This window comes from Leuresthes tenuis, unplaced genomic scaffold, assembly GCF_036924035.1.
Source record: "Leuresthes tenuis unplaced genomic scaffold, fLeuTen1.0.hap1 SCAF_13, whole genome shotgun sequence".
NCBI classification, from domain to species: Eukaryota; Metazoa; Chordata; class Actinopteri; order Atheriniformes; family Atherinopsidae; genus Leuresthes; species Leuresthes tenuis.
In genome coordinates this window covers 12,523,995-12,551,973 of record NW_027325367.1, presented here as the reverse complement: position 1 = coordinate 12,551,973, position 27,979 = coordinate 12,523,995, and the positions used below count along the sequence as shown (strand labels likewise).

General features: G+C 38.4%; 1 protein-coding gene across 1 annotated transcript; it reads right to left on the bottom strand.

Annotated features, from left to right (window-relative positions):
• Positions 1–52: 52 nt before the first annotated feature.
• LOC140267410 (potassium channel subfamily K member 2-like) lies at positions 53–27,887 on the bottom strand. Its single transcript, XM_072362678.1, has 7 exons — positions 27,522–27,887; positions 23,905–24,218; positions 16,251–16,368; positions 11,766–11,926; positions 9,000–9,210; positions 6,248–6,393; positions 53–4,502 (listed from the first exon to the last, which is right to left on the bottom strand). Coding segments are annotated over exons 1-7 (1,308 nt in total). The 5' UTR covers positions 27,523–27,887; the 3' UTR covers positions 53–4,145.
• Between the last annotated feature and the right edge of the window lie 92 nt (positions 27,888–27,979).

Below are 27,979 nucleotides of genomic sequence, written 5' to 3'. Positions count from 1 at the left end.
GTCAAGATTTGTGGTGACATAGCAACATTAACATATTAACATACTGAAAACATACAGTTATTTAAATCATAACTTTGTCATTTAAAGTAGCATGCAACACTCACGTTATATGAGTGATATCACGTTGTTTTGAAAAAAATGTGCATGTGTGTACATGAACCCTCACAGGCTTTCGGGTTTATAATATTCTCATGCAAACATTCTAAACTAACTGAAACCAATGCTGTAGTTTATATATTAATTAAAAAGGATTAAACAGTTCATGATGCCTCTGATGTATTAATTCCAGTTTTCTGAAATCTCGTGATGGCACTTATCTACCATGATCATTATGACCGGGTACAAACTCATGTTTTCTGGAACTGTTTGTTCCCGTGTGCCAGAAAAAAATATATAAAATTCACAGCATATGATTTGAACTTCTTTGCACACACCAATGGCAAGATTTGAAGATGAATGTGCTTACATTCATAACAAGGCTTCTCTCTGCCATCATGAATGTGTAGATACATTCAGTATGCTTGGACTGGGATTTTAAAGAGAGCCACAGACTTCATTAAAGACCATCACCTTGGGAAGAGATCGCATGAAATGCTTGTGTTGGTGGAAATGTAATGAGTTCCCTCAAACCGAATGCACACGTGCAGTCAAACACTCACTCGTGCACAAACACACTTACTGTCAAGAATCATCCACACTTCTCCTCAGATGTGGCCTCACATTGCCTGACGTGTTATGTAACTCTCCACTGACAACGCGTCTTGACTTTCTGCAGCACAGACAGGCTGTCAGTTGCACAGCTGACTGGCAAAAAGCTATAAGATGACTTTTTAGGGATTTGCTTAGCGAAGCTACACTAAGGCTGTGATGGTTCTCTCAGGCAACTCAGCATTAATGAGCAAGTCATCTTTCCCTCAGCGTATTGCGAGTCAGTATACATTTAGTGGAACCTATTGATATTTTTAGAAATGCAACACCAGTATCATGTTGTTTATTTTTTTTCCTTTTTTGAAAACTTCTGTCCTTTTATTTTTTCTTATTTCCTACTCAAGGCCTTGTTGAGTCTATGACTCGACAACACATGACAGTTCATGCCCTTACAACGCACACTGTTAGGATCAGTGCTCTCGCTAAGGACAACCTAAGAAAATCTATGGTTTCTGTTTAAAAAGAACACAAGTCTGTAACTTACTGTCATAGGTCTTGTATCACCGTAAACCCAGTATAGAGTTTGTATGTAAAGTCCTAATTTTTAGTAACTGCTTGCTAATTCAACACGTGAGTTGGACCATTGAAATGCTTGAATTGCTTTGCTAATTTATCAAAGTATATACGGAGAAACAGGGTTCAGAATTATTCATTATTATTTGATGACCACATAACATGTCCACTGTGTGTTAAGTAACATCTAGGCTTGAATGGTGGGGGTCTTTTGTCAATGTAAAACTCCACTCAATAAGTACTTGACTCGGTTTTACAAAGAGCAGCTGCAAATGGATTCTGATGGAGGACAAACTGTGGCCCTGAAATGTACTGTAACACAAAACATACTACAGACATAACAGTATACACGATAAGCCATTATCATAAAATATTTTGGCACAGCAGTTGACACACAACCATGTAAAACACACTGAACTGTGAAAGTGTTTCGTGATGCTTCAAATTGTTACGAGCATTATCCAGTTTATTAAGAATGCCATGACATAGTCAGCTGGATAAATAAGCGGAGATGCCCTAAAATCTAAAACTAGAACAGAGGAAACAATACAAATTCCCTGCACAGTGGCATGAAACACAGTTAATCCTTGCAGAAATACATGTTAAAAAACAGTTAAAGTAAGACACCAACAGTCTCACTTAGATGGCTTAATAAACTGCTGTTCACTTATCAGTGCAGAAGGTCGCGTTTGATGTCAGACTTTAACATGCCTGGTAAAGGTCTGATAGCAGTTCTCCATTACACGGTACCATACATCTCACTTTCTTTTTCTTTGTGTTTCTCCATTACAGGCATTACTATGTAACTGATACCGATTCTTTTTTTGGTGTAAACAACGTGTCTGCAGTCGTGTGCACACACACACGCCGACGCACTCCCTTGATCTCTGAAGTTGTGTGAACGCCTGGCACACGATTTAGAGCACAAATCACAGATATGTCATTTATGCTCACAGATCACATATTCTGCGCATGCTTAATCAATATATGAGCATGTTTATCAACCGCGAGTAAGGATTTACTGATCAATATTTTTTTCCTCTGACCAGGGTTGGGAGCTGAAAAGCTCAGTCTATGATAACTCCCATAAGATATTCAAGCCTTTCTGAATTAAAGGTCCTTCATAAACTCATGCAATAACTACTCTATGTATATTCCTCACTTTTGAGTCGCTTTGGATGAAAGTGTCTGCATATATAATGCAATAAATATACACATCATTTGTGTTGCCTCAGCTTCACACACACATGGTCATACCATGTAATAGTCCTGAAAGACACTACTTGGTTTGACAGTAAAGCAATATCTGATGCTTTGGGAATCAGAACAGAGAGAGATATGAGAGACAGATGGACTGTACCTAAAAGACATTCCATCTTTTTTCTCAATGTTTAATCACAATAAACCATCCACAGAAGGGAATCTTTTACCATCTATTTCTTTTCCCTTCAAAAGCATTGGTTTTTGAGTCACTGCAGTAATACGCAATAATGAAAGATTTTATATGGTGTACACTCACTAATGGCAAAACTTAACAGGCCCTACCTTCATCATCTAAGGAAATGTTCCCCAACTAGTTCGTTCATAATGAGCAGTAAGGTAGAGATATGCCTCAAATCTGCAGGTATTTCACTGCAACAGCACCGTATATGTCAGGAGTTCATCAAGAAGACAAAAACAGTGCTCACACACCATGCTGCGTGTTTGAGTTTAATGGATGAAACAACAATTAGCTCTAAAAAAAAAAAACTTGCAGGACAGGATTTAGAAAATGACATAAAGCACTCCTGGTGCTTTGATCAGATTGGAGACCTAAAGATCTTCGTCTCAAAATAAGCAGGATCATTACTTTGGTACAGTGGAGAGTCGGGCTCGATGAGCAAGTGCTGCACTGTGTAGTTAAAATAGGCAATCGAGTCCTAAAACACTCTGCGAAATTTCACTTATTATCGCAATTTTTCACTCATTTGTCATGCATACTCTAGATTCCTTTATTTAAATTCAAGAAGGTTATTGAGAAATCAATAAAAAATGTCTAGTTTTCCAAGACATATCGTTGAGACGGCCTTACTGCTGTTGTGCTCAAATATAACAAGTACGAGTGGATAGTCTTTCGTGCGGCATCGTCCTCACATTTTCGGTGTGGTTTTCAGTAAGGCACCATTGGATTATTCTTTAAGATGAAAAGCTGCATGTCAATCATGAAGGAACTAAAATGTCAACATTCGTCTCTTTCGTTAGTGCGGACTGGCTGGCAGATGCAAGGCATATAAATGTAAAATGAAGGACAAGTAAAGTATAAGAAAGCAACATTCCTTTAATGTTGGCACAGGACTGCTGCCTTTGGAGAACCACAGTTCATTGTTGACGTTGCAGTGTTTTTAGCATTGAGGATCCTTGATCTGATGCAGACTTCAGGGTCTCTGGAATTCCAACCAGAGATGAGCACAGATGCATCTATTGCTTCCTTGGTTTGAATATATTTGTGTGTTTGAGAAGAGGGTGTCCAGTGTGCTGCTATCTCAGCACACGCTTCCATTTCCTTCCAGCTCATAAAAAACTTTGTTAAACTCACGAAACTCTGATACAATCATTTGTTTCAGTCTGCAGCATACTTTCCATTTGGCTCAATTACTAACACAGCTGCAAGTCATGTTGGCAGGGCCCTAATTAAAGTTTGACTCGCTCACAGAATGAATGCGACCATTTGGTTTTTGTGTGTAAGGGTAAACACACACGTGAATGTACACAGCCTGATGATTGATCTGTGCTTAAGTGTTTAAATCACAGGAACACAGTCTACTTCATGAATGTGCAGGGGTACTCATCGTTGATACTCCATAAATAATCACAGAAGCATGTGGGTATTTTCAATCTGCGATGTGTCTTTATCAGTTCTCTGAATCGAAGCTTCATGTTGCTCCTCATTTGAGGTTTTCAATGATGGCGATCTCTCGCCGGTCGGCATAGTCTGGGCTGAGCCCGTTCAGGTAGAGGCTTCCGTTTCTGACCAGAGCCCCTGGTACGGGACTGAGAGACAGTGTCAAGTTTGGGTAAGCGTCTCTGTCCTCACACAGGTTGGCTGACAGCGTCCTCTTGCCAGGGGTCATTTCCTGGTTGACGGATGCGTTAATTCCCAGCTCGGATGACAGCTTGCGCTTGATGGACGCAGCCCGCTGGAACTTGTCATAGATGTCGACACTGAGACGTCTGCGGGTCTCTTTGAACTCTGCAGATACGTTTGCTGTCCACTCAGCTGCATGTGCGCGGAACTCCCCCACCTGCAGAGACAGTGTGAAGATTACTGTCTGTTAGTGATGTCTATTTATTCTCGTTTGCACGTGTGCTCAAGAAACTCAGTAGTCTGATATAGTTCAAGAGCCACCCACTGTAGCTGACAAACATAAGAGTATGCAATGTAATTAAAATCACAATCTAAATCACATTCAGTGATGGAAAATAATCATGAGCTAGCATACAAATGCACAAAAGCTTGGTATTAATGGTCAGACAGGGCATTTTGATAAAAAATTACCATAATATGTGAACAGCTGACCCATTGTTAAGAGTTCATACTCGGCGTCTTAAATGGCACGTCCATTAATCTACTCGGACAACTTGAACAGCTCCTCCCTCATGATTTTTTCCACATATCTTGCCTGTGCTCAGTTAACAAAGAACACCGAAGAATGACCTAACCGATGTGGAAATTTATGGCTTTGTTGTGATGAGATTTATGGATTTGATGTAATGACACATTTTTCCTGGGTTTTGGCATCTGATTCCTATTCAGGACATTTTTTATTTGGTGATTATTATTTTGTATCTGGTGATCATTTACTTAAGAGCCAGAAAATAAAGGCTACTCAATACTCAATACTACAGGGTTTAGTGATTTGCATTAAATTGCACAGTTATAAGGCACTGATGGCTGCTGTTGAAAGACTTTTGAGGCAAAGTAAATAGGAGACGTCTGACCTAATGACACAGGCCTCAGGAAGCTATATTATAACTGATATTCAAAGTGCATTTACAGTTATGGAAAGGTTCCACCCTAGTAATGCATTAGGCCCCCTTCTCGAGACCGTTTATTTATTTATTACCCTTTGAGGTGAAGAGGAGGGTGAAGAGGCACTTGAATTGAAATTTATGGCACATGTGTGAGCACATTGGAGAAAGACACTGCTCTCTGTCTTCTCACTTTCTCTGCCTGTTCATCATCACCCCTCCTCCCTTTCACGACCTCTAACCGAAAAACCTTTTCTCTTGGTAATCTAATTCTCTGCAGACCCACAGCCTCCACAGCTGTACACTTAATTATGCCAGTGGAAGGATTAGAAAGAGTGCAAAACTTCCATATAGCCACCAATCGCACTTATTTATGTCACGCAGAATAAAGAAATAAGACAAGCATGTTGTTGGTTTAAGCAGGAGAGTAAATGTGGATGTGTAGCTGTCACCACCATTTTAAGATATAAAATATAAACCTGTGAAAGCAACAAGGTATCTTATTACTCAGCTCTACCAGACTTCCACTGCAAGATTGTATTTACTTCACAGAGCACAGCTAGGATTTATTCATCACCTCCAATTCATGCCTTGAGGGGAGAACTGAAAAACATTGGGTCTATTGCCATGAGTTGGTGACCAACCTCTGAATCACAGAAAATGTCTTTCCTCTGCGACAATATTATGCTTATTGCTCATTAGACTGGTGAAGATGTCCTTAAGGTTCACCTTGATGCCGCAGCTGGAGGATAAGAGGTGAATGAGAGGGTTTCTATTTCCCACGAAGATGAACGCTATAAACTGATTTGTAGGCTGCAGAGCTACTTTTAAACTCTCACTATAAGCGTCCCCAAACTCCATAAAAAGCACCTTTTTGAAAATCTTTGGAACACATCATCCACTCTATGTGGCAAATAATGTGCACAGGTGCAACAGTAAGCCAGGATCTGAACAAAGATAGGTTTCCCGTCTCCCACTTATGTCACTTCAGCAAGCCATTACTCACATCACCGCTTACCTCCTCTTTAGTTTTTTTGGAGATGACCCTGAACCAGTCTCCGATCATACTGAGCACTGCAGCAAAGTACGCCAAGCCCACCAGGATCCAGAACCACACCACAGGTTTGTAGTAGTCGATGTACTCAAGATTCTCTGTTCCACCTGCTGGACAAATGACACAAAGAGAGGGCTGTAAAACCTGTTCACATCCTAATTTACCAAACAATCAACCTGAGAGAAAGAGCAAAAGTAATTTGAACCGAAATTAGTATGTTATTACCTGGTGCAGCAAGATGAGTACAGTAAAAAAGCTTTTAAACTTCATATAACAAGCCATTGTGTTTCTATTTTGGACAGGAGTGTCTCACTGACTTGCCATGACCTTTGAGTGGCCCTGTGCTCATGATGCAGTTCTCTGAAAAATGCTTTGTTAGAGTATATAAAAAAAAAAAGTGAGACTAACAAGTAAGAATAGATTTGCCCAATTTCTCATTCACAACAGACTATGGAGGAACTTTTGTCCTTTCCAGTAATTCCAAGTAGTTGACATTGCTGCCCTAATAATAAAGTATTGCTTACACTATGATGGAAAAGGAACAGTAAGAGTGACTTTCTGTGTACATTAAAGGTGAAATTAACAGTAAGCTATTTATGTCAGACAACCACCGAGCTTGTGTCTGGTATCAAAGATGAATGGAGGACAATGTAAAACCATTAATAATAACAAATATAAGCTTTCAAAGCAATACAGACATGAAGTGTGTAAAGAAGAGAAGAGATCAGACTTTTTTTTTTTTTTTACTTAATAAATGGATCTCTTTGTATAAATCTGCCTTTGAACCTTTTCAGGAGTTAAAGGGATTTCAACAGGACATGGCAGTCTCTGGAGTTTGTAAGTGATCGTGCAACCAAAGCAATACTTGTTATGTTGTTGAATAATGACTCATTATAGCACGTGTTTAACTAACAGGAGTCCAGGCTGATTAAGTTACTGTAACTACTGGGGGTTGACGCAGGTGCAGTTATCTAATCTATAATCAGTAGCCCTGCTCAGAGATGTTTAATCTAGCAGCTAATTCTTTGTGATTTTTCCCATCTGTCTCTCGCTTCTTACCTGCCAAGCAGGTCAAGTAGAACTAATATGACAAGCTAAACACTCTCTCAAACGCGCACACACCCACACACACCAATAGGAAAAGACATACATCAGAATAAATGCATTTAGTTGCTTGTGTATCAGTTCTTGTTGCTCATGTTCACATAGAGTTCTTACTAGGGTGTGCAGTTAAATCTTATGATGTACTATGTATAGTAATATAATTTTTTAAATAAAATGTAAGAATAAAACACTACCTAACTGAAGTCAATTCTATCAATATTACACATTAAACCATCAGACATAGCAGGGATATCTGAAGTTTTGGGAACAAAACTCAACTTTGTTGGTGTGAATCTGCAAAGAGTTTCAACTGGGAGATGACAGGAAACAGTTATTAGTTACGTTATGTTCCAGGATATCTAACATAAGAAAAACCTACTAGATCTTAAAATGACACATAGCATCTCAATTGTTTAATCTAGGTAGGTGGAGATCGTGGAACTGAAGCAAGAGCAGAGGCTTTCATGTGAAGCTGGATAAAAGTCTCATGGTGCTTTTATAGCTGTGAAAAGCACCGGCCTGAAACGTTGCACAGAGATGAAAATCCTAAATACAGAGTTTCAAAGAAACTGCAGACTCTTGTGATTGTTGAGTCTCAATCGGTATATATTTGACTCACACCTCTGATTAGAGGACCTTAACTTTCTTTTTTAATCTGGAGTATATGACTCTGAGTGACTTTGCAACATTCAGACTGATTTGAATTAATCGATGGTGCCATGGCCACATTCAACCAATAAAATGCTGATTTCCATAAATTGGTGAAAACGTCAATATTAACACCATCTATGTTTCATCACAGTACAAAACCAATAAGAAAACATTTTGTTGCAGTCAGAACAAAGCCTTATAATTCCTTTTTTGTGCCATTACAGCTTGCAAATGTCATTGGTCACCCTTTATGTGTGTGAGGTTTTTAAATAAAGAACAATAAAAAAATATCTAATGAATGCTCTCAAAAGCTGAGAACAAACTGGGAGATTAAATAATGTGGGGAGAGTGATTAGTGAGTAACTGCAGCTGAGGATAAATGGACACAGGTGAAGGGAGTGGAGCTGATGACTGGAGTGGAGAGAAACTGAGGGAGTGAGTGAGGAAACAACAGAACCCAAACAAGAACAGAATGAAAACAAGCAAAAAAAACATCAAAACAACACGGATCATGACACAGATCATGATTTTTTTTCCCTTTGTGAGAATCTGTTCAAATTTCTTTCAAATGCAGACCAATATAGATCATCCTGCTAATATCAAAGTGATTGAAAAATTCTCTTTAAGTGAATGATCATGTTGAAAGTGACAACTTCAAACATTGTATCAAAAACTACACTATTCATCAGAAAGTTCTTATTAATATTGATAAAGAAGATTTTAAGATATTCCAGTTTGAGGAAAAGAAAAACTCAAAACAAGAGCTTAGGTTTTTTCATTTGACGGATTATAGAGCTGGACATTCTGTAGGGATTCAAAATGAAAAGGAAAACTTGTCAGAAGACAAGTAACATGAAAGTCCAGCTGCCTGAGAAATCACGCAAATATGAATACAATGATTCTAATCAGGCTGTCAGACAAGCAAATAAAAGACAGTCTACTACTAAAAAAAAAAACATACCCTCAGTTAAGTGACCTTTCTCTCCGGCGACAAAGTCTCCAAAGCCGATGGTGGTGAGGGTGATGACGACAAAGTAGATAGACTCGAGTGTGCTCCAGCCTTCGATGTGCTTAAAGATGACAGCTGGAAGGGCCACAAAGATGAGGCACCCGAACAGGATGAAGAGCAGCGTGGAGATGACTCGGATCTTTGTCTGGCTGACTTTCCACTTCTAAGAAAAGAATCGTTGATATGAATCATGGTCTCAGATGTGAAACTTTCAATTACATTAATTAAGCTTGAGAGAATTAAAACACTCAGAAGAAGCGTGAAAGCAATTAATTCAAACAATGAGCCCTGTTTTCATTGGTAGATGTGACTAAAAAAAGCAATAAGTTGTGTTGTTTATAGTATTTGTGAACTTTTCTCAGTTAAAGCTGCAAAATTCATGAGCCATAGCTTTTACTCTGTACCCACACAGCCTCAGATGACCCGACATGCCTGGCACCTGTTGTAATAGCAATGACATTATATTTCACATACAGTCATACTACCAGCTATCCTATTGGATCCAGCACTGTTACAACATGTGCAGTCGGCTGTAACTGTACAAATTGCAGTTTGATTTAAGCCTTGGAGTCCCACTTTTCCATTACATTTACAATGCATTAGAATATATTCTGCTTGCAGCTGATGTCTGTGCTGCCTTTCCACTTGAGGTGACTGCTTGCAGCTTGTTCCCTGTGTACCATGCCCTTTTCCTCTCCAGTTATGTAAGTCCAAAGCACAGTGCATCTGAGGGGAAGTATAAAGAGCAGGCAGACCTCAGATCCCCGAGTCTGTGATGTCTCATGCCCCATACAAAGAAATGGAATATGCTATAGAATTCAATTTAAAGAGATCTACATAGAACGTAGCTGAACTCTAACCAACTAACAATAATTATTTTTTTATTTTAAAGTGACTTATGAAACTGAGGTTGTTCAGAATCTTCACTGCACAGCAATAATTTCAGCAGTCCATCTATTTTCATTGTTTGAAGGAGCCTCCAACCTCTCTCTTCCTCCCCAGGGAGCGACAGAACCAGCAATGAATCAAGATCATAATCATCCTGTTGTTGCCAGCCATCTGGATTTTGAAGAATAGATACTGTCACTGCTCTCATACTAAACTTGATGCTCTTACGCTGACATCAGAGAATGATTTAAGAGACGTTTATCATAGTTTTTTCTTAACGTTACCAATAGAACATTCTATTTTCTTTTGCTACTTTCGTTTTAATCATTTCTCAGTTGAGTGAATCTGAATCAAATAGTTTATTTGTGTAACTCTGTTTACTGGAAATATTCAGTTTGAATAGAACAGTTATTCCTCCCAATACTTGTATTTCTATGGATACAAGTGGTCTAATCAAACTAATTGAATATACAAGCAAATTCCATGTATGATTTGTTGCAAAACAAACACCCGTTAAAATCTTGCTCGTCTTTAGTGGAAAAAGGTCAAATTGGACTTCAGTTGGATGGATCTGCAGTCGTCATCGGTCTCCTGATCAGAATTGATGACATCTGAAGGAAAAACATTTATTTCTGCTGTAAAATTGAGCGCAGCCCTTGAAATAAGATTTGAAACCTCACATTTCCTGGCACAAGGAAGCACTGAAACTAACAAGAGCACAAACTCATTGATGAAAAGAGACAGCTCTGCATTTATCTGCATCTCCATTTAAAAAGCCTGTAGGACCGCTGAATGTCTTCCCCTCCTGTTCTACTTGCACTTGTATGACTTTAACTTACAACATTAATGGAAATATTCATTTTTTCCTATTTTAATAAAACTGTTGCATAGATGTAATCGGTTTGAAAAATAAACTCCACACAGTAGACAACATAATTACCCAAAGAGCAACTTTTCACTTCATCCTATGGCACTGATGGAAAATCCTTGACAGCCTTTGTTCCTTTCAGATATAATTCTTACTGACTTTCAGTGAGTAGTTATTTTTAGTTGAATGAGTCGGCCTTTCAATTTCCACATTTTAATGCCTGACGATGAACCACCCATTGCTACATCCATTTACTTAATGGTAACAGCCTTAAGTGCAAAATACAAGACAGCCCCCCTAGCTAATCTCTTTGATGAAAAAATATTTCTCTAAAACTTCTGCCACTTGCCGAGATCAGCTTTGAGTACTGAAATAAAGTGTTCTTTTTAATACTGTTCAGGAGACTGTGTGTGTGACAGCCCTACTGGTGGCAGAAGTCTGAGGCAAAAGCCAACCTTTATTTGTTAATGTCAATCTTCTGCTGTTTTTCCTAATGTCATAGTGAAAGCAGCAAAGCTTTAATGCTGCCTTTGCACAGCTTTGGCTAATTAGGTTATAAAAAATAATGTGATGGGAAATTTAAAGAACGAGAAAACACAGGTAAACATACAGAGGGATGCAAATGATTCACACTGTGATGTTGCTTGTTCTCTGTCTGCTGCTCATCTTGTCGGTTTGGCTTCCTGGTTAAAGAGAGTAGGCGAGGACGACAGCGAATAGCACTCTTTTGAATATATCTCTAACCTATTTTATTCCTCTCAAGCATCCAGCAGCCAGTTTGATCTGAGGTTTTCGTTTGCATCCATTGCCTCTGATATATACCACGTGTCATGACTGAAAGATCCATTTTTAATTTATCACGAATTCACAGCAAAACAAACTTGCTTGCGCTTTAGGTGTGCGATTCCCTTTTTTGTCACTAAAAGAGACAAATACAAACTCACTTAAGTAATGTATCTCACCACAATCATCTTCTCCACTTTGGCGATGCCCTTCCCAAAAATAGTCCCCAACTGGTCCCCGACACCAGCCAACAAGAATCCAAATAGAGGAATGCCAAGCAGAGCGTAGATTATACAGAAGATCCGTCCTCCTTCTGTGTGAGGAGAGATGTTCCCAAATCCTGAGAGGAGAAAGACACAAGCAGACAATAAAACTGTTCAACAGGCAGATTTTCATAAAAAGAAACATCTTGAAAGAAAAATTCTGGAGTGACTATCATTTTAAATTATTTGAGCTGACACTTTTACAGACATAGTTCAAATTGTTCTACATTCTCCGGCAGCTAAGTGTTGAATTAATGAGTAAATATGTCTCATGGTGAGACTTGAGTTAGTTCGAACAAAAATGTGAGGAAGCACGTCAACAAGATCTGAAAATTGTCCTTTTGAATTATAGGTGCTGGAGTTCAGTGTTGTCTGTTCTCTGAGCTTTTCTCTGTGAAGGCAAACACTTTCTTCCCTCATTTTTCTGTTGAATACTGAATGTAGTGAGAATCACAGGATAATATTTTGACATTTTGGAGCTGTGTCTGTTACGTGGAGGTTTGCTGTGGCATGTGTATTGCAGTTCTTCTGTGTGGCTTACATTGCCAGGATGTGCTGTTCAGACAGTGTTGGCAGCACAGAGCTTTTTGTTACTCAGATTCATTCATATTCAGGCTTTGTTTTTGCTGAAAACATCTTAAAGCCATTTTATTTTTATGAATAGATATAATAGTCATAACTGAATTTTTAATGAATATTAGTGTGCACATTGTGCTATGATATTGTTTTATTTCTCGCTTATTTCTATGGCCCTGGGAGGATACAGATGCAGCGGTATCTGCATGCAAGGACTGTGTTTGTGCAGAGAAGTGGTGCTGTCTGAGCCTCATATCAAAGCTATGCTGTTGCTATGAAACCCTGCAACAAATTGCTGAAACATCTTCTGTCATATCCAATAAAGTCACCACAGGCTCAAAATATTGTGAGGGAATGTAAAAGTCTATGTGAGGCAAGAAAAGGAAATCAGTCCTTTACTTCATTGCAGGCAGCATTAAGAATAATCCCTTAGTAGAGAATAAAACTTTTTCACAAAGCTCAACTTGTTATCAGTGCCGATAGACGCAGAAACTTGTAGTTTTGATGAAATTTCCACAGTGAGAGATGTTGCCGTGCATAGGCTCTGACTCACGCCACAATTTATTATTCAGAATCTCTGTTCTCAGGCAACTCTGACATGAATGAGAAATGAAAAATATTAAAGCAAGCTCATCACAGACTTTTTCTTTTACTTTGTACACTAATGAAAAATTTGAATCCATCTCGACAGCCTTTCATCACGTGCAGCTTGACTCTCATATGTTAAACATAAACCTCAGATCTGTGCCTCACATAAACCTGACTTAACACATTAGACAACACACACTATCAGTTAATGACTACCTAATGAGCTACATGCACTTTCCTCCATTAATGCTTTCATCTGTCTCTACATAGGAGCTGCAGGGTGCCTTCAAAAAACGTTCCAGTTTCAGACTGGAACTGGGTGGAAAATCATCAATCAAGTCTCAGTAATTTCATGATAGGTTCAACGGGAGACTGAATGCTAAACTGTTTTTTAACACCTCTAGGTTGAACTTGTCGGGCAGACGACAAACAGGAGCTCTTTGATTTGAAGTTGCACTGAGATAATTTCTCTAAGTATTAAACAAATCAATTTTTGTTTATTTTCAAAGCGCATCTTTGAATTTTATCTCAGTATTATAAAGTAGGTGAAGCTTTTATTGGGCTCAGTAAAAGAATGTTAGTGGCACAAGGTGCATACAACTGTGGTATTTATCAGTGACTGTAGCCCGTGTAGATTCAAGCATTTATAAGACACATCTCTGTCTAAAAAGTCTGACTGTTTCACATTTCTCTGTTTACTTTTCCCTGACAGGACTTACATAAAAAACACTCCAGTTCTGCTGCTCTCCAGGTTCTTCAGCGAGCTTTATACCTGAATTCTACATCTGCTGCTTGAATAATACATCTGATTTTCACTGTGAAGGCCCAAGGTCTTCTCCCTTATGATGACACTATGTGTTGAACAACTGCAGCGTGAAAGCAGCTGTGGTGGACAATAAGAAAAAATACTTGTTTTACCTGATGAAACCATACAGGAAAATGTGGTGACTTAACTTTCATTGATTAAACAAATACCGAGTAGTGTTTTCATTTGCAGTCAAACTTTATCATGGAGCATGTTTGGTGATATCTAAGTTAGATAATGAGTAAAACACTGATTTTTTTTTGGTCATTATATTATTCACCAATGTAAATACCTATAATTAGCCATAAGGATTGGTATCTCAAATAGGATTCATATTCAAAAATATATGTTTTTTTCGGAATCAAACGAGTCCAGTTAGGTTTGTAAGGAAGAATAATAACTGTCTACAATGTAGAAGACAAGAATCTTGTCTAACAAGTATAACAGCTACAGAGACTTAACAAAGAAATCCCAGGGGAAAGGATACTGTGAGCTCAATCATTGAGTTGCCAGGAGATAGAAGGATGGAGGTGAGGGAGGCAAGGTACAAAGACATGCTACAAAGTTATTCTGGTTTATTTCATTAAGAATAGAAATCAAAATAAAGGGTGGTGGGAATGTGCTTTCTACAAGTACAACCGATTAAAGATATCTGCATAGACAAATTAATGTTCAGTTAATGGTCTCCTGCTAAAGAAACATACAAAATCTGACATTCCTCCAGATCTGTTTTCCTTTTCGTCCTTGTTAGGCTGAGATCTGACATAAAATGACTCAATGGCTTTAGAAAATAGCTTTTCTAAACATGACTTCTTTGCATAACAACATGAAGGCCACAGAACAATCAGGAAACATTATGATTGCCCACAGACATCACCGCAATTATATGCTGTTTACTCCAACAGGCATCAAAGATAAAACCCACAGATCACCAGGTTGAGATTTCTGCAGCAAAAACGAGGCTTACCCAAAACAGAGGAGATTTAGCCGTTGCAGCACATTTCAGTTTTGAAATACAGCAAACAAAAGAAATCTCTGCACTCTAACACTAAAGCAAGAGAGCTTTCCTATATCTCTGCACTAGCAGCTGAACCACCGCGTTTAACGTCATGAGAAAATACCTCAATCCCCTCAAGTCAAACCACAGTGAGCCCATCATTTGTAAAGAGAAGCTCAATTTATGTCAATAACCGGCCCACAGACACGAAACGGCTCAATCTCTGAGAAAACCCACCTGATATGAACGACTGAGACGAAAGCAAACACATTTCCTTGTGGAGGTCCAACTCCATTTTTTGCAACATAACTGTAAGATTTCATGACTCCATAATAAGCTCTGACAGAATCCATGACGCATGAATTGGAGCGCAACAGCCCACCAAACAGACACCTGATATGTTAAGGTGCTTGGGTGTGTACATGGGTGCTGTTGCCAGTTTCTGCAATGCCTAATGAGCAGAAGAACAAGCACAAGCTGATCCAGTGCAACGCAATCTGGAATATCTGAAATTATGCTAAGTGATGGACTTGCGCTACATGAACACTACGGTACTAAAACATTTAACAAGATCATGCTCTGTCTAAACATGGCAGCCATTCATCTGAAAAACAAGTACACTAAGTTACCAACCAGAGTTCGAAATCACTTCAGCATTATTTAGTGCATTTAATTTTCTAATTAGAGGGAAAGCTTTGATGCGGTGCTAGAGATGTGAAGTGAAGCCCAACAGCCCACTGAACAGACACAGTGATCTGTCAAGGTCCAATTGGAAGAGCCAGATGAGCTGTCAGAATTTGTGCGTGTGTGTGTTTGTGTGTAGGGGGTTGCTTGTGTGAGCTGTCCATTTTTTACTGATTAGTAAGACCTAACAGCTGCAGCTGACACACACACACGCACAGAGAAAGAGAGCAAATGATGCAAAGGAGACGGGAAGCATGTTGGTGTTTCAGGCTGTAGCTTTCTGATATATAGCAACATGTTTTCATTATGATTAGGTTCTGTATTTAATTTCTTTTCTTGTAAATGAACCACAGATTGGATGCAGAGAGTGGTACCTGGTCCTGGTGACATTTTAGAACTTGCAAATATGGCCGAAAAATATTTAATGAGAATGATTTTTCCAAAAGATGACAAACAGACGGCTGCTGTTCTTCAAGCTAGGGCCAGAGCAAGAATTAATACACTACTCAAAATGGTTTTAGTTATTGAGGTGGTTCATCCTTTGGTCACCTGTGGTATGAGAAAATGTCACTAAATCCTGGTGCAATGAGGTGCAATCTGAAACAGAAGCTGGTTGAGGTGTAATTTTTATGTGCAATCTTGCAATTTTGTGTCTTGAGATTACACTGATTGCCACTGCCCAGTTTGCCCACACAGCACATCGGTAAATGTGTATTTATGCACTTTTTAATGTCATCATTGCACTTCTTACCGATTGTTGTGATAACAGTCCCAGCAAAGAAAAAGGAGGAACTGAGGTCCCAGAGGCTCGTCTGATTGGATACATTTCCTGATGGATTCACTCCTGCTCGAACTGCTGAAACCAATTGCTGCAGCAAAAAGAGAAGTTTGCACATTAAAGCAGCGTCGCTCAGAGGGATATTAGTGCAATACGGCCTGAGAAACCTTGTAAAATTGGTGGTGCACATCAGCTTTCATGGGGAATAGATGACAGCTGAGTTGAACATCCAACCAAATCCAATTAAGAGTTGAGAAAAGATGAAGAGTATCTGCCAACTTACTGAAATGCTTTAAGGTGACCACTGTGTATTTCAGTGTATTTCACTGTGTATTTCAAATTTCAGTTCTCTTCAAAGAAACTTATCAACCTATATAGTCTCTTAAACATGCATAAAAAATACACAGCGCTTAATCACGTGTAAATCCTTGTTTTCAATGACTGACTGACTGAAATATGTTCTTGATTTTAACTAGTACGGCTGACTGCCTTAACCTTGGTGGCAAAATACAAACTCAGTAAACATGGCCAGATGGAACACACGAGTCTGGTATCAAAAAGGGGAGCAAAATGTAGGCATAATATAACCAATCACCTGCTTTGCTAATCTTCAGTGGTAAATATTGTTGCATTAAGTAGTTTTTCATTTTCTTTTTCTTTTTTATTATTGTTACCTTAAAGTGGGTCTGGGAGAAACACAATTTCAATCCTCTGTGTGTCACGTACATATGGAAAATTAACACTATCAAAGTTGACTTTAGTGCTTGTATGTAAGCATCTGAGTCACTCGTACATTTGGTCTAATAATTCGCACATCAAAGTTTCAGCAACTATAACATCGATTTACAGTATGCTGAAAATCAAACTTAAAAAAGATTGAGATTGCTCCAAATTTGCTTTAAATCTTTTACAGGTAAAATATATAATATTTTGAACATGAATAAAGCATTAAACAACTATATAGCGGAGAAACAAAAGTTTTCCCTTAAATATATACATGCTCACCATTATCATCATAAAATGAAGCTTTGGCATGTGTTCAGTAAGGAAGAGCCGTTCTCTCACGTCTGCTCTTATCCTCTTTTCTTCTATTCCTTTTAGTCACTTCCTTTTAGTCACTTCCTCATGCCGTCCAACTTTCCTCAGCCTTAATTTTAACATATCTACACTGGTCCAATGCTCTTCTTCTGTAATATTTTTTTGAGCCAATCAGTGTGCTTCCCGTCCTTGTAAGATTTTCCTCTGTTCTGTCATTCTCCCTTTAGACTGCCTCTCATACAACCCACCTCCTGTTTATCTCCACATCTTCCTGATGCCCAATAAGCAGTCTCACCACAAGTCTACCACATCTTAAATCCACCACAAGAATCTTCACTTTGGTCCTATCCCTATCGTTCATCATGCCACGCTACACTATGATGATATCATTGTATCATAGCCACATAATCACCAAAAATGTGTATAGTGATTCTTTGTATGTCAATACATTTAATTTCATCCTTTCGGTTGATCTCGCTTCATTTCACTGCAATGCACTGTGCTTAAATAAAACATCTGACCAGTTGGTCCTTGAAGGCTGGACCGACCTAATCTCATCTTGGACAACTGGGTACAACAATGCAATTTACTGCCGCAGGTTTGTGGTACAAGAGCATCTGAAGTTCTCCACTTAATCATTACAGCAACCAATGAAAGAGAAAGGCTCTGAGACACCAGGGGAGCCGCAGGCACTGCTGTAGAGCAATGCTAATAAATTACAGGAGAACACTTTAAAGGCTTTATCCCCTTGTGGATGAGTTATTTATCTTTTTATCTAATTATTATGATTTCAGTTTTAATAAAACATCAAATTTGTGCGTAATTCAAACATAATAAACACAGTGATTTTTTTTTTTTTTATCAGCAGGGAGCAACAGATGTAATAATTTTAATTTAATGAACCTGAACGGAACAGAGAAGTTATACAACAATAATGATTTTCATAGGCAGCACATGCACAAGTGCACACACACGTACGCACACGCACACACACACATCCACAGTTCATGGTCACAGTGATGTCAGGGTGCTGCTATACTTTATCATCATTAGTGACAGAGTTTTCATTAATCTACTATGGTGTATGATGAGGGGGTAAAGGAGAGTGTGTGTGAGAACTTAAGTGACTAATTGGTGTGCTGGAAATTGAGCGAACAGGCACTGATGTATAGCAACAACACACGAGTAATATATGACAGGTTGGAGAGCTAAGGGCTGGTGTTTATCATTGCTATCTACTGCTTGCGTTAACTGTTTGCTGAATACTCGGCCACAAGGAATGGCGCAGTAGTGCTGGGAGTTTAATTCCCAATGGAAGTTGTAACTTCCAGAAATTCCCAAATGGGAAAGTTAAAAAACAGTGGCATTATATGTTAAAAAAACATAATCCTTTCAAAGCATCAGATTTTACTTAACTGCCCAGCGATCTGTAGCTTGATACCAAAAAATATGTTTTATGACTGCACTGCATAATATCTGCTCAGCCCAAGGAAGGTCTTAGACTTGAATTTGTAACATTGGAAACTGACATGCTATGCAGATGTGCACAGTAAAGGCCCTTTTTGAGTTTAGCTGTCCTGGCCACTACCCAACTGACTCATCGGGTCCTCAGTCCGATTCATGTCTATCAAGTTATTTCTGACTCCAAAAACCCAGGAGTTCAAAGACAACATAACAAACTCAAAGCCACAAAACATTCCTCAAAACAGGTGATTAAACTTTATTTTAACTGTATGGCATATAATCAGCTGGATGTTAACAAATTGATGATACTGTGACATTTTTCTTTTTCTTTTGGTACAGAAAACTGAATATTTCTAATTGAAAGGAAAATATTTAAACTCTTCTCATTTACTGTACCCATTGTTTTCAAATGATTTGACCATGATTTTGAGGCACTGTAGTTGATATGTTTTTATTTCAGTCAGTAAAGTGGACTAAATAACAGAAGAACAGGTTTATTGAAGAGAAAAAAGAGACATATTGGGAGTAAGACTAAATACCACAACCTTGGACTATCAATTTCTGAAAGCAGCTTGATGGAAAAACAAGCCTAAGCATACCTGGCAACCATAATACAAAGGATTAAAATGTATTCATAGAGAAAATAAATGATAATACACAGTGGAAAACCCAAGAAGAGTTTAGTGCTCTTTAACTATTCTATGCTGCAAGTAGAGCGCTCAAAGGTAAAGCCGTGTCCACTATGCCTCCAAAAACTTTATTTTGCAAATCACACAATCAATCCAGCTTGGCTCAGACAGCCACTTTGTTTCCCAGCCAAATGGGCTCATCATTAATTCATGGATTTGGCTGTTACATGCAAGCTGACTTAAGTGAAGATGGGGTAATTGTGAGGACCACACTGACTGTCTGCGAGCTAAAATAAACAGCAGAGACTGAACTGTATGAGCTTCTTGATATCACTATTTTAATTAATCCCTCCGCGAGCACGTTTCTCCTAAATCCTCTGCTGACTGGCTTTTGACGAGCCTGCAATTATGCTTGTATTTTTTCCTACATTATCAAGTAAAAGTGAGTGCTTGACACCTGTGTTGAAGCTGTTAATCAATAAATCACCAGAGGAGAGTTAGTTACTTGTAAAGCTGCACAACTCGCAAAAACACTCAGAGCAGTTTGATTGGACTGTGGTCTCATCAAAACACAAAAAGCAAGACTTCTGTTTGGTCAGTGTGGTTGGTCAAAATAAGGATTGTTTTAAGAAAAACTTTGACTGCTTTTAAATGCCTCCCGGTGGCAAATATCCACTTCTAAAGGTAAATTATTGATCTAATATGTAATTGAGGTTCTTTGATGGTTTGTTTTGGAGCTCGAGGACTAAGATGCTCTTAAGGTAAGCCGTGTTCAGTCTTTACACATGTAAACACGATATCAATATAAATAAACTGAAACGACAGGTAATCTAAAACGCAATTACAGCCATGTCAACAAGTAAGCCAGGATTAATTGAATTATCAATCACAGGAGTCATATTGTTCACAAAAGATAAAAAAGACTGAAATGGCAAGAAATCTGTAGCAGAGCATTTCTCATGTTTCCAAGGCTGTCACACCAGCTCAAGCTCTGAGTGCCATTCTGAGTCTCTGAGCTAATGTAAGCAGCTGGTGAAGAGTGATATGTACTGTGACCCTTTGCTTTCAGTGTTCAGAATGCTAACAGCCCTCTGGGATGTCCACATGATCTTCAGAATGGCAGACGCACCAATGTTGTTTTTAAATGGTCTGTTTCCTCTGATTTTAGTCGTTTTTTTTCATCCCTGCTCATATCTGTTACTGCTGGTCCCTGTATTTTCTTCACACCTATTTTGAGTTTAGTTAATAAACCCTCTATTTTTGTCCCATTCACACCTGATTGTAATCACTCACTGTGTGTACACTCCCTGATTTCTGTTGTTCTAATTTCCTGATTTTGACCCCTGCTTGTTGGATTTTACCTGCCTATTGTCCAGTGTTTGGGTTCTCATTCTGTCACCCATCACAGAGAGGTCTTCGGTTGTTAAATAAATAAATGTCCCTAGGTTCATGTGTGCCCTCGTAGGCTATTACATGACTTGCGTTTGGTCGACTCCCCTCTGAGAAGTTGTCTGCCATTTCTGTTATTTTTTTCAAAATACACACACATCTCTGAAAACATCTCACTCTGATTTCATCTTCAGAGGAACTACTAAATCTAGAGGTTCAAAAGCATTTGCCAATCATGAGTATATGATATTTTACCATTTTTTCCCTCAAATTTCTCATACCTTACTTTGGAATTTCCCTCAGTTCTACTTTGGGATATATAAACTGTGCTATAGCAGAAGCCTGTGGAACTACGGCTCTGCAATGCTCCTCTTTTTTTTAGGTTACAGTTTTCAGTTTTAGTATTTAATGACTGAACATTAAGTTCAATCAATGTCTTCAGAGGTTACTAAAGTCATTAGACTTCAGCCCTAAGCTTAATAGCCTTGCATCCAATCCTCCGTGGTGCTTTTAAAAGGAGCACTTTATGAACTAAATAATCAACTGCTACTTCTGTTTGCTGGTTTAAGTAATGCTTCCACATACTTTCAAACATAATTTCATAAATGTGTCATTATTTATCGTTCATGTAAGATTAATGAAAGGGTTATGAGACTTAAAAGGCTTTCCACATGCCCAGAATCTAAAATTTCACTCTTCAGAAGTCATTATCTAATGGTCAGTTGGAGAGATTGATATTCACAGGACAGAAACCATCATCAGTATGTTTCAATCCAAGCTCAGCGTCTTGAAGTCCAAGTAACTGCCATGCATAACCAGCTCCTTTTATTAAAAACATAATCTAATTTACACAGGGGTGTCAGGCATAAAACATACCATTTTTAATTTGAATAATGTCAGATACTACATGTACATATACTATAAATTTTAAACTGCCTAATTTTAAAAAGCCTTCACCATGCTAAATAAAATATTAATTATTTTACCATCCCAAACTGCCGTATAATTTCTATCAAATCCAAACAAAGGACAGTCGATGAATAACTCAAACCTAGTCATTTATAATTATTGCATACTTCCAGTGTGACTGCACTGATGAAATCAATGGGAAGAGTTACACTTCCAATATTTGCCTGTTTGATAAAGATGAACAGGAATTAACTACACTTTGAGATTATTAATTATGAAGTCCCAAAGTGGGAATCATGGTGGTTGAGGGAGAAAATCTTACAATACAACGGAAATCCTTTCCTTAACAACAATAAGGGAAAGTGTTACCGAAAGTAGACTCCATCCACATCAGAAAGCACACTGATGCCTGCAATAAGGAATAATACAATACTTTCAATAAGAGTATTTCTCCTGGAAATTAAATTATTTATAAGAGTTTATATAATCCTACCATTTATTGCAGCTTGATATGGGTTATCTAAAACGCACAATTTCTAGACAACAGGAAATTAACTGTTTTTAAAGCTGATGGTTCTCGTGAGTTCATTAATATCCTCAATCTTACACAGAGGGGGACATTAACCATATCTTCCAACTTGAAGTGCCGTTCTATGTGAAATAAATACAACTTGAAGTTCCTTTCCATGCTATAATAGATTATTTGCCATATTCTGTGGTAATATTTAGTTTGTTTTACAGTTAATGAGTAAGTCTGAAGATCATTATCAGCGTTACAGAACTGTACCTACAGTGACGATGCTGTAAAAGTTATCCATAAAATTTAAGGACCTTTCAGCTCTGGATCATGAGGGATGTAATAATCGTCCACACATGCAATATGCCAGCTAAATTTCCCAGGAGGGGACATTTTTCATCAGTACTGACAAGTTCAGTGGTGAGATCAACTAATCTATAAAAGCGCAGCGATAACCTCAGTCTTTTATTGCTCTTTACTGATATTTCTAAAGCTTTTTTCAATCAGCATGATTTCCATTTTACTTGTATTCAGCTGAATATTCCCAAACTTTATTTTTGTTGCAGCATCATGTAGCATGGATGAAAGGCCAAATGGACCGGCAATGCACATGCTCACGGGATCCACGGTCTTGAGGGACCCCACATTCAAGTCTTTGAGTGATGTGATTGTTGGTAATATTTTGTGTTGCAGATTGAAAAAAAAAACAACTTTTATCTTGATCTTTAAAGTTTTTTTTTTCTTTGCCAAATAAAATTGCTACTTATTACACTATGATGGACATCTGTGTGGCACCTATATGTAGGTTAGGAAAATGAGCTCCCAGTACTTTGAACTACAACCTGGTTGGTAGCCTAAAACTGCAGCTTGTGATTAGCACCACATCTGCAGCAGAGCCAGCATCCTCTAACAGTGTGAGGGGTTCAGATGAAAATGAGAGCTCATGTTTTACTTGCTGACAAAATGTGCTTGGCCATCTTCCCAGTGAAACAGAATTTAGCCCAGCCTGTCTGGGCCAGGCCAAAAAAGACCATGTATCCAATACTGGATGGGTTTAAAATGATAATAGGATGGAATAATCCTTTATTAGTCTGTTGGTGGGGAAATCTGTAGTATCATAGCAATAAAGGGAAAGAACAAATCCAGAGGACAATCTTTAGAGAAAACAATCTAAGTATGAAAAATTAAAACGCAAAATAAAATGAGAATGAAAAATTAACTGCACAAAATGTACAAAAAAAAAACCCAAGCAAAATGAAAATATACAAAAAAATTACTTATTTTAATGGTAACTAAGCTTCACACTGACACATGGAAGGAAAACTTCTTATTTGCATCCCTTTAGTGAAGATAGCATCATTATGTATGCTTTCTAAATCAATTACAATCCACAATGAAAGATAAATCTGTTTAATGATGTAACAAACTTGGTTAAGTTTAATGAAAGTTAATGGCTTGAGAATAAATTAGAACGCCATAAGGATTAGGAAACCTATAGCTTCATCGCTACAATGACAACAATCTTTTGTCTTTAAGGTTATTGTCAAGATGTAAAACCGCACAAATGTAAACAATATACCCTCCTTTTCTGGCAAAATGAAGTACATTTAGTCAGTCATCAAAATACTGCACAAGACAAAATATTTGAGTAATGAAAAAATGAGCCAATGCTCCCACCCACCTTTACCAGATCTTCCAGCTCAGAAGAGTTAACGCAAGTGTGAATGGCCAGGAACTCCAGTTTTTCTGCAAGAATGGCCAATTTCTGGGAGCTCTCATGAGGCTGCTCCAGTGCTCTGAACACTGTCGCCCCAATGATGAGGTACAGCACCACCAGGAAAAAGATGGCGGACACAGTTTTCCACCTCATGACAGTTGTCCGGGTGTCGCATTCATCCTCTGGAGTGTTGAGCACTACTGGCTTTGTTGAGAATGACAGGCGAGGCTTGGAGTTGTGGACGGCAGCCTTTGGGTCCAGAAGGTCAGGTGCGGCCACTGAAAGAATGGAAGTAATTAATATTTATCAATCTACCACATCATCTGCAGATCTATACACTGAAAAAGCTACGAGTGGACAATGTATGAATGACATTTCTGGATCGAAATAATTATTTGAACTAATAACAAAATACCTGTCAACTGTTTTTGTGCTGCTTGACTAAATCATTTGTGTACACTCTCTATTATGATAGTGAATTCAAATGAATTCATTTGTAAGATAAGAAACATTGCCAAACAACTTCTATAAAAGTTTCTGATTATTGCTAATAATTTATGTTGTTGAGTGTCTGGCCATTAAGTAATATAAAGTGTTCCAGAGCAGACTTAATTTTGAAAATGAATGTTTTAATCTCAAATCTATAAGCTGCAAATGAATACCCTTTTTCCATTGTTTTTGTATAATTGCAAAACTTTTTAAAAACTCCTCACACAGTCGGCACAACAGTTGAACTTGAACTAAACAATGACACATTTTTCACTACTTGACACAAAATTCTTTCAGTCCCTTTTTTGTTGTGCTTACATAAACACTTTGCTTGTTAACACGCTGCTGTGGATCTTGGATTTATGTTCTAAACCAAAAAACATCATTAAAAGAAATACCCCAAACGTTGAACTGAGACATGTCATACTGAGAGGTTATTTTCAATACTTAAAGTACTTGTGGCAAATGAGGAATTGGGACAAGCAAGTCTAGATAAAGGATTTTTAGAGGTGATCACAGCTTTCACCACATCTCTCATTTACAACATGGTTTACAGCCCTTCCCATGATGGAGTCACTGCTTCCACCACCTTCCTCTGCGTTCCAGAGAGGAGTTTATTTCCTTCTGGAGGTGGAAAGTTTAACATTGCCAGACAGCAAACCCACACATCCCTTTGGGTTACAATAAAAAAAAATGAATGAAAAGAGAACATGGCAATTTTTTTCTGGTGACCTTACTAAAAGTTTGCTTTGAAGAGAGGAAATTATGCTTCATTTCCACTCATCTTTGTAAGCTATCTGACTAAACCCCTAGTGTTTAACATAAGAAAGTGTCTTTCCATACAAAGGGATGAAACCTTGACCACAGCTATGGGAGAGAGGCTAGCTTTAGCAAATCTTTTGTCCACTTTTATGAAAGATTACCAAAGAACCTCAACTTTAAATAAGGACAGTTGATGGATGGCTAGAATATGAGGAGGTTGGCGAACCAAATGAGTTGCCAGTTTTTATAAACCAGCGAGCCTCACAACTAAATGTGAAATAGTAATGAAATTTGACACGATGGTCTGTGTTTTCCTGCTAATGCACAAGAAATTAAATCCATGTAGAGCACACTGTCACATGAAATAGACAAAACAACTATAGTATCCAAGTTAAGAAGTAACAAATTTGGAGGGGTTGGGGGATGGAGCTTCACACATATGACTGTCAAACCAAACAGCTGAGTCTGACTTTCTCCCAGTCAACAGATATTTCAAATGAATTTTACTCTGATTGACAATCTCTGCCTCGCTGTGCATTCAACCATTGTTTATGCATTATAAACTACTCGGTTGAAGTTAGGCATCAAAAAGTACTTGGTTAGTGTTTGGAGAATATCCTGGCCTGTGTTAAAACAGACACTGTAATAAATGTAAAGTACTGCCTCAAAATATTCATTAACTGGATTACCGGTTGCTAAGTCCGGTCTACCTAGCCAAACACACATGCTGCACAAACCAGAAGTCCTACTGAAGTACATAACTTTGAAACTCGTGTTGTGGGGCATAAATGAATGACTATTTCATCTTTTTTCTTTGAGACCAGGCTGAGTTAAAAAACTTATGAACCGCATGCAGTCTCAGCCTTACACATCTAACTACCTAGCAGTTCAATATCAGTGTCAGCATCCAATGCAGTTGCAACTTTTCACTTACGAATGTAATTCAGACAGTTATGATCAGTAAGTAATAGCCACGCGAATACCTTGTTAGCCTTTTTGCCAGGTTGTTTCCTAATTTCCTGGACTGTATCACTGAAGTACCTTGAGATGATGTTTGTTGTGATGTGGCGATATATAAATAAACTGAATTGAGCTTCCTGGCACACTGTGTGTCCCCTTTGAAATCCACCAAAAAGTTGGTGATCACAAAGATTCCCACAGGAATGAATGGACTGCAGGCTTACTTCTTTTTAAATTGCATCACTTAAACCATCCTACTTTTCTCAGAGGTAACATTGATACATATTGTATTCCAACCACGCTGTTGATGAATTTCACGAGGTGCAGAAATGTTATTGGCGTTCTGGAACAAGTTGATCCTGAGGTTTGAGGTGTTTTGGTTGCACTGATGCACACTGAATGTGAGATTAAGAAGGGAAACAATGTGAAGCGTTTCGAGAACATGAACTCAGCCCTTATTATGGCCTAAACTATTTTTAATTTACATGAATATGAGGTTTTATAAACCAGTCGAGCAGCACCGCTCTTTCAAGCTCCAGTGATCTGCAACAATTTCCCAATATCAGCAAGCTTTTATCTCCCTATTCTGTATCTTCTCAGCTGATACAGACTCCTCCGTTTAAACTCAGTTAGGCTGTTTAAATAGAGCATTAACTTTGTTCAGTGGATATGATGAAAATAAGTAGGTGAATTAAGGCATCACAGTCAGGTACATGTGTGATTCTGTTTTGGATAGCAGTGAATAGACATGCAAAAATATCCATGCAGGACTGCAACCAATGATTTTTCATTGCTTTGGATTCCACAGTAATGTGTAGCAAAAGAAACTAAATGGATAAAACTCATAAAAAATGCAACTCTATTTGTCACAGCCCTGTTCCCCCAACAGCTTGCTCCTACCTTATGATGCAATTACATAACCACCCCAAGAGGTCTTAGTTAGACCTCTTACTGGCCAGTATTTCACAGAAACAACTTGTGGAGAGCACTCACTCAAAAACGAATTTATGTTTTAAAGGCTGGGAGACCATGTCAATTGCAGAGTTACATAACTGAGCTGAGCTTTTCCGTTATTTTTACGTCTGTATGCAATTTTCTAAACTGAATTGAAATCAAGCCTCACACAGACAGCTAAATTATTGCACCTTTTCAAATAAATATACAATATTTTTTTTAAAAATGAGCCAATGCAGCTGTAATAAAAATAGGCAACATTGTACTCACATGTCACTTGAAATTTATAATTAGAATGATCAATATTTACTGGTTTGTAGCTTTAAACCCTGCAAAATCTTAAAAGGAAACTTAACAGCAGTTTAATACAAGTCATGCAGCGTATATAACCACCAACTTATTGTCTGCGTACTTACTTCTCTACCATCTCGTCTCTCTCTGTTTCCTAAAAGGCTCTTCTTTCACAAGAAAGCGCCATTAATGCTGTTATATTGGAGTCAATCTCTGCCTCCTGGGCTCCCACCAGAGGACGTGTCCACTGTCCACATGGTTTCGGCGAGCTGGGCTTCCCTCCGCTTCAAAGTCTCCGGAGAAAATACATCCAGGACATGGCGTTCCAAAGAAAATATGCGCTAAGACGGAGCGTGAACGGAACAGGGATAAGAAGTCGCATCCATGGAATCCATCCAGGTGTTTGGATACACTGTGTCCGGCGCGGTGCTACGGAAGGACGCAGAGGCAGAAGAGGCACTTCATCAGTGTGAGACAGCTCTGGATGCGCGGCACTGCGCTCCTCTTGTGGCGATGTGGACTGAGCGCGCTCGTGTTGGAGGAGAGAGAGAAGCTGCAGCTCAACACTCTCGAGGCTTTTAAC

Bases quoted from the DNA above. Each gene is read 5' to 3' on its own strand.
- LOC140267410 (XM_072362678.1), bottom strand. The intron at 16,369-23,904 runs GTGGGTGGGAGC...TTTTTGCTGCAG, and splicing joins AGCTGGAAGATCTGGTAAAG to CAATTGGTTTCAGCAGTTCG. The intron at 11,927-16,250 runs GTAAGAAGTGCA...TTCTCCTCTCAG, and splicing joins GACTGTTATCACAACAATCG to GATTTGGGAACATCTCTCCT.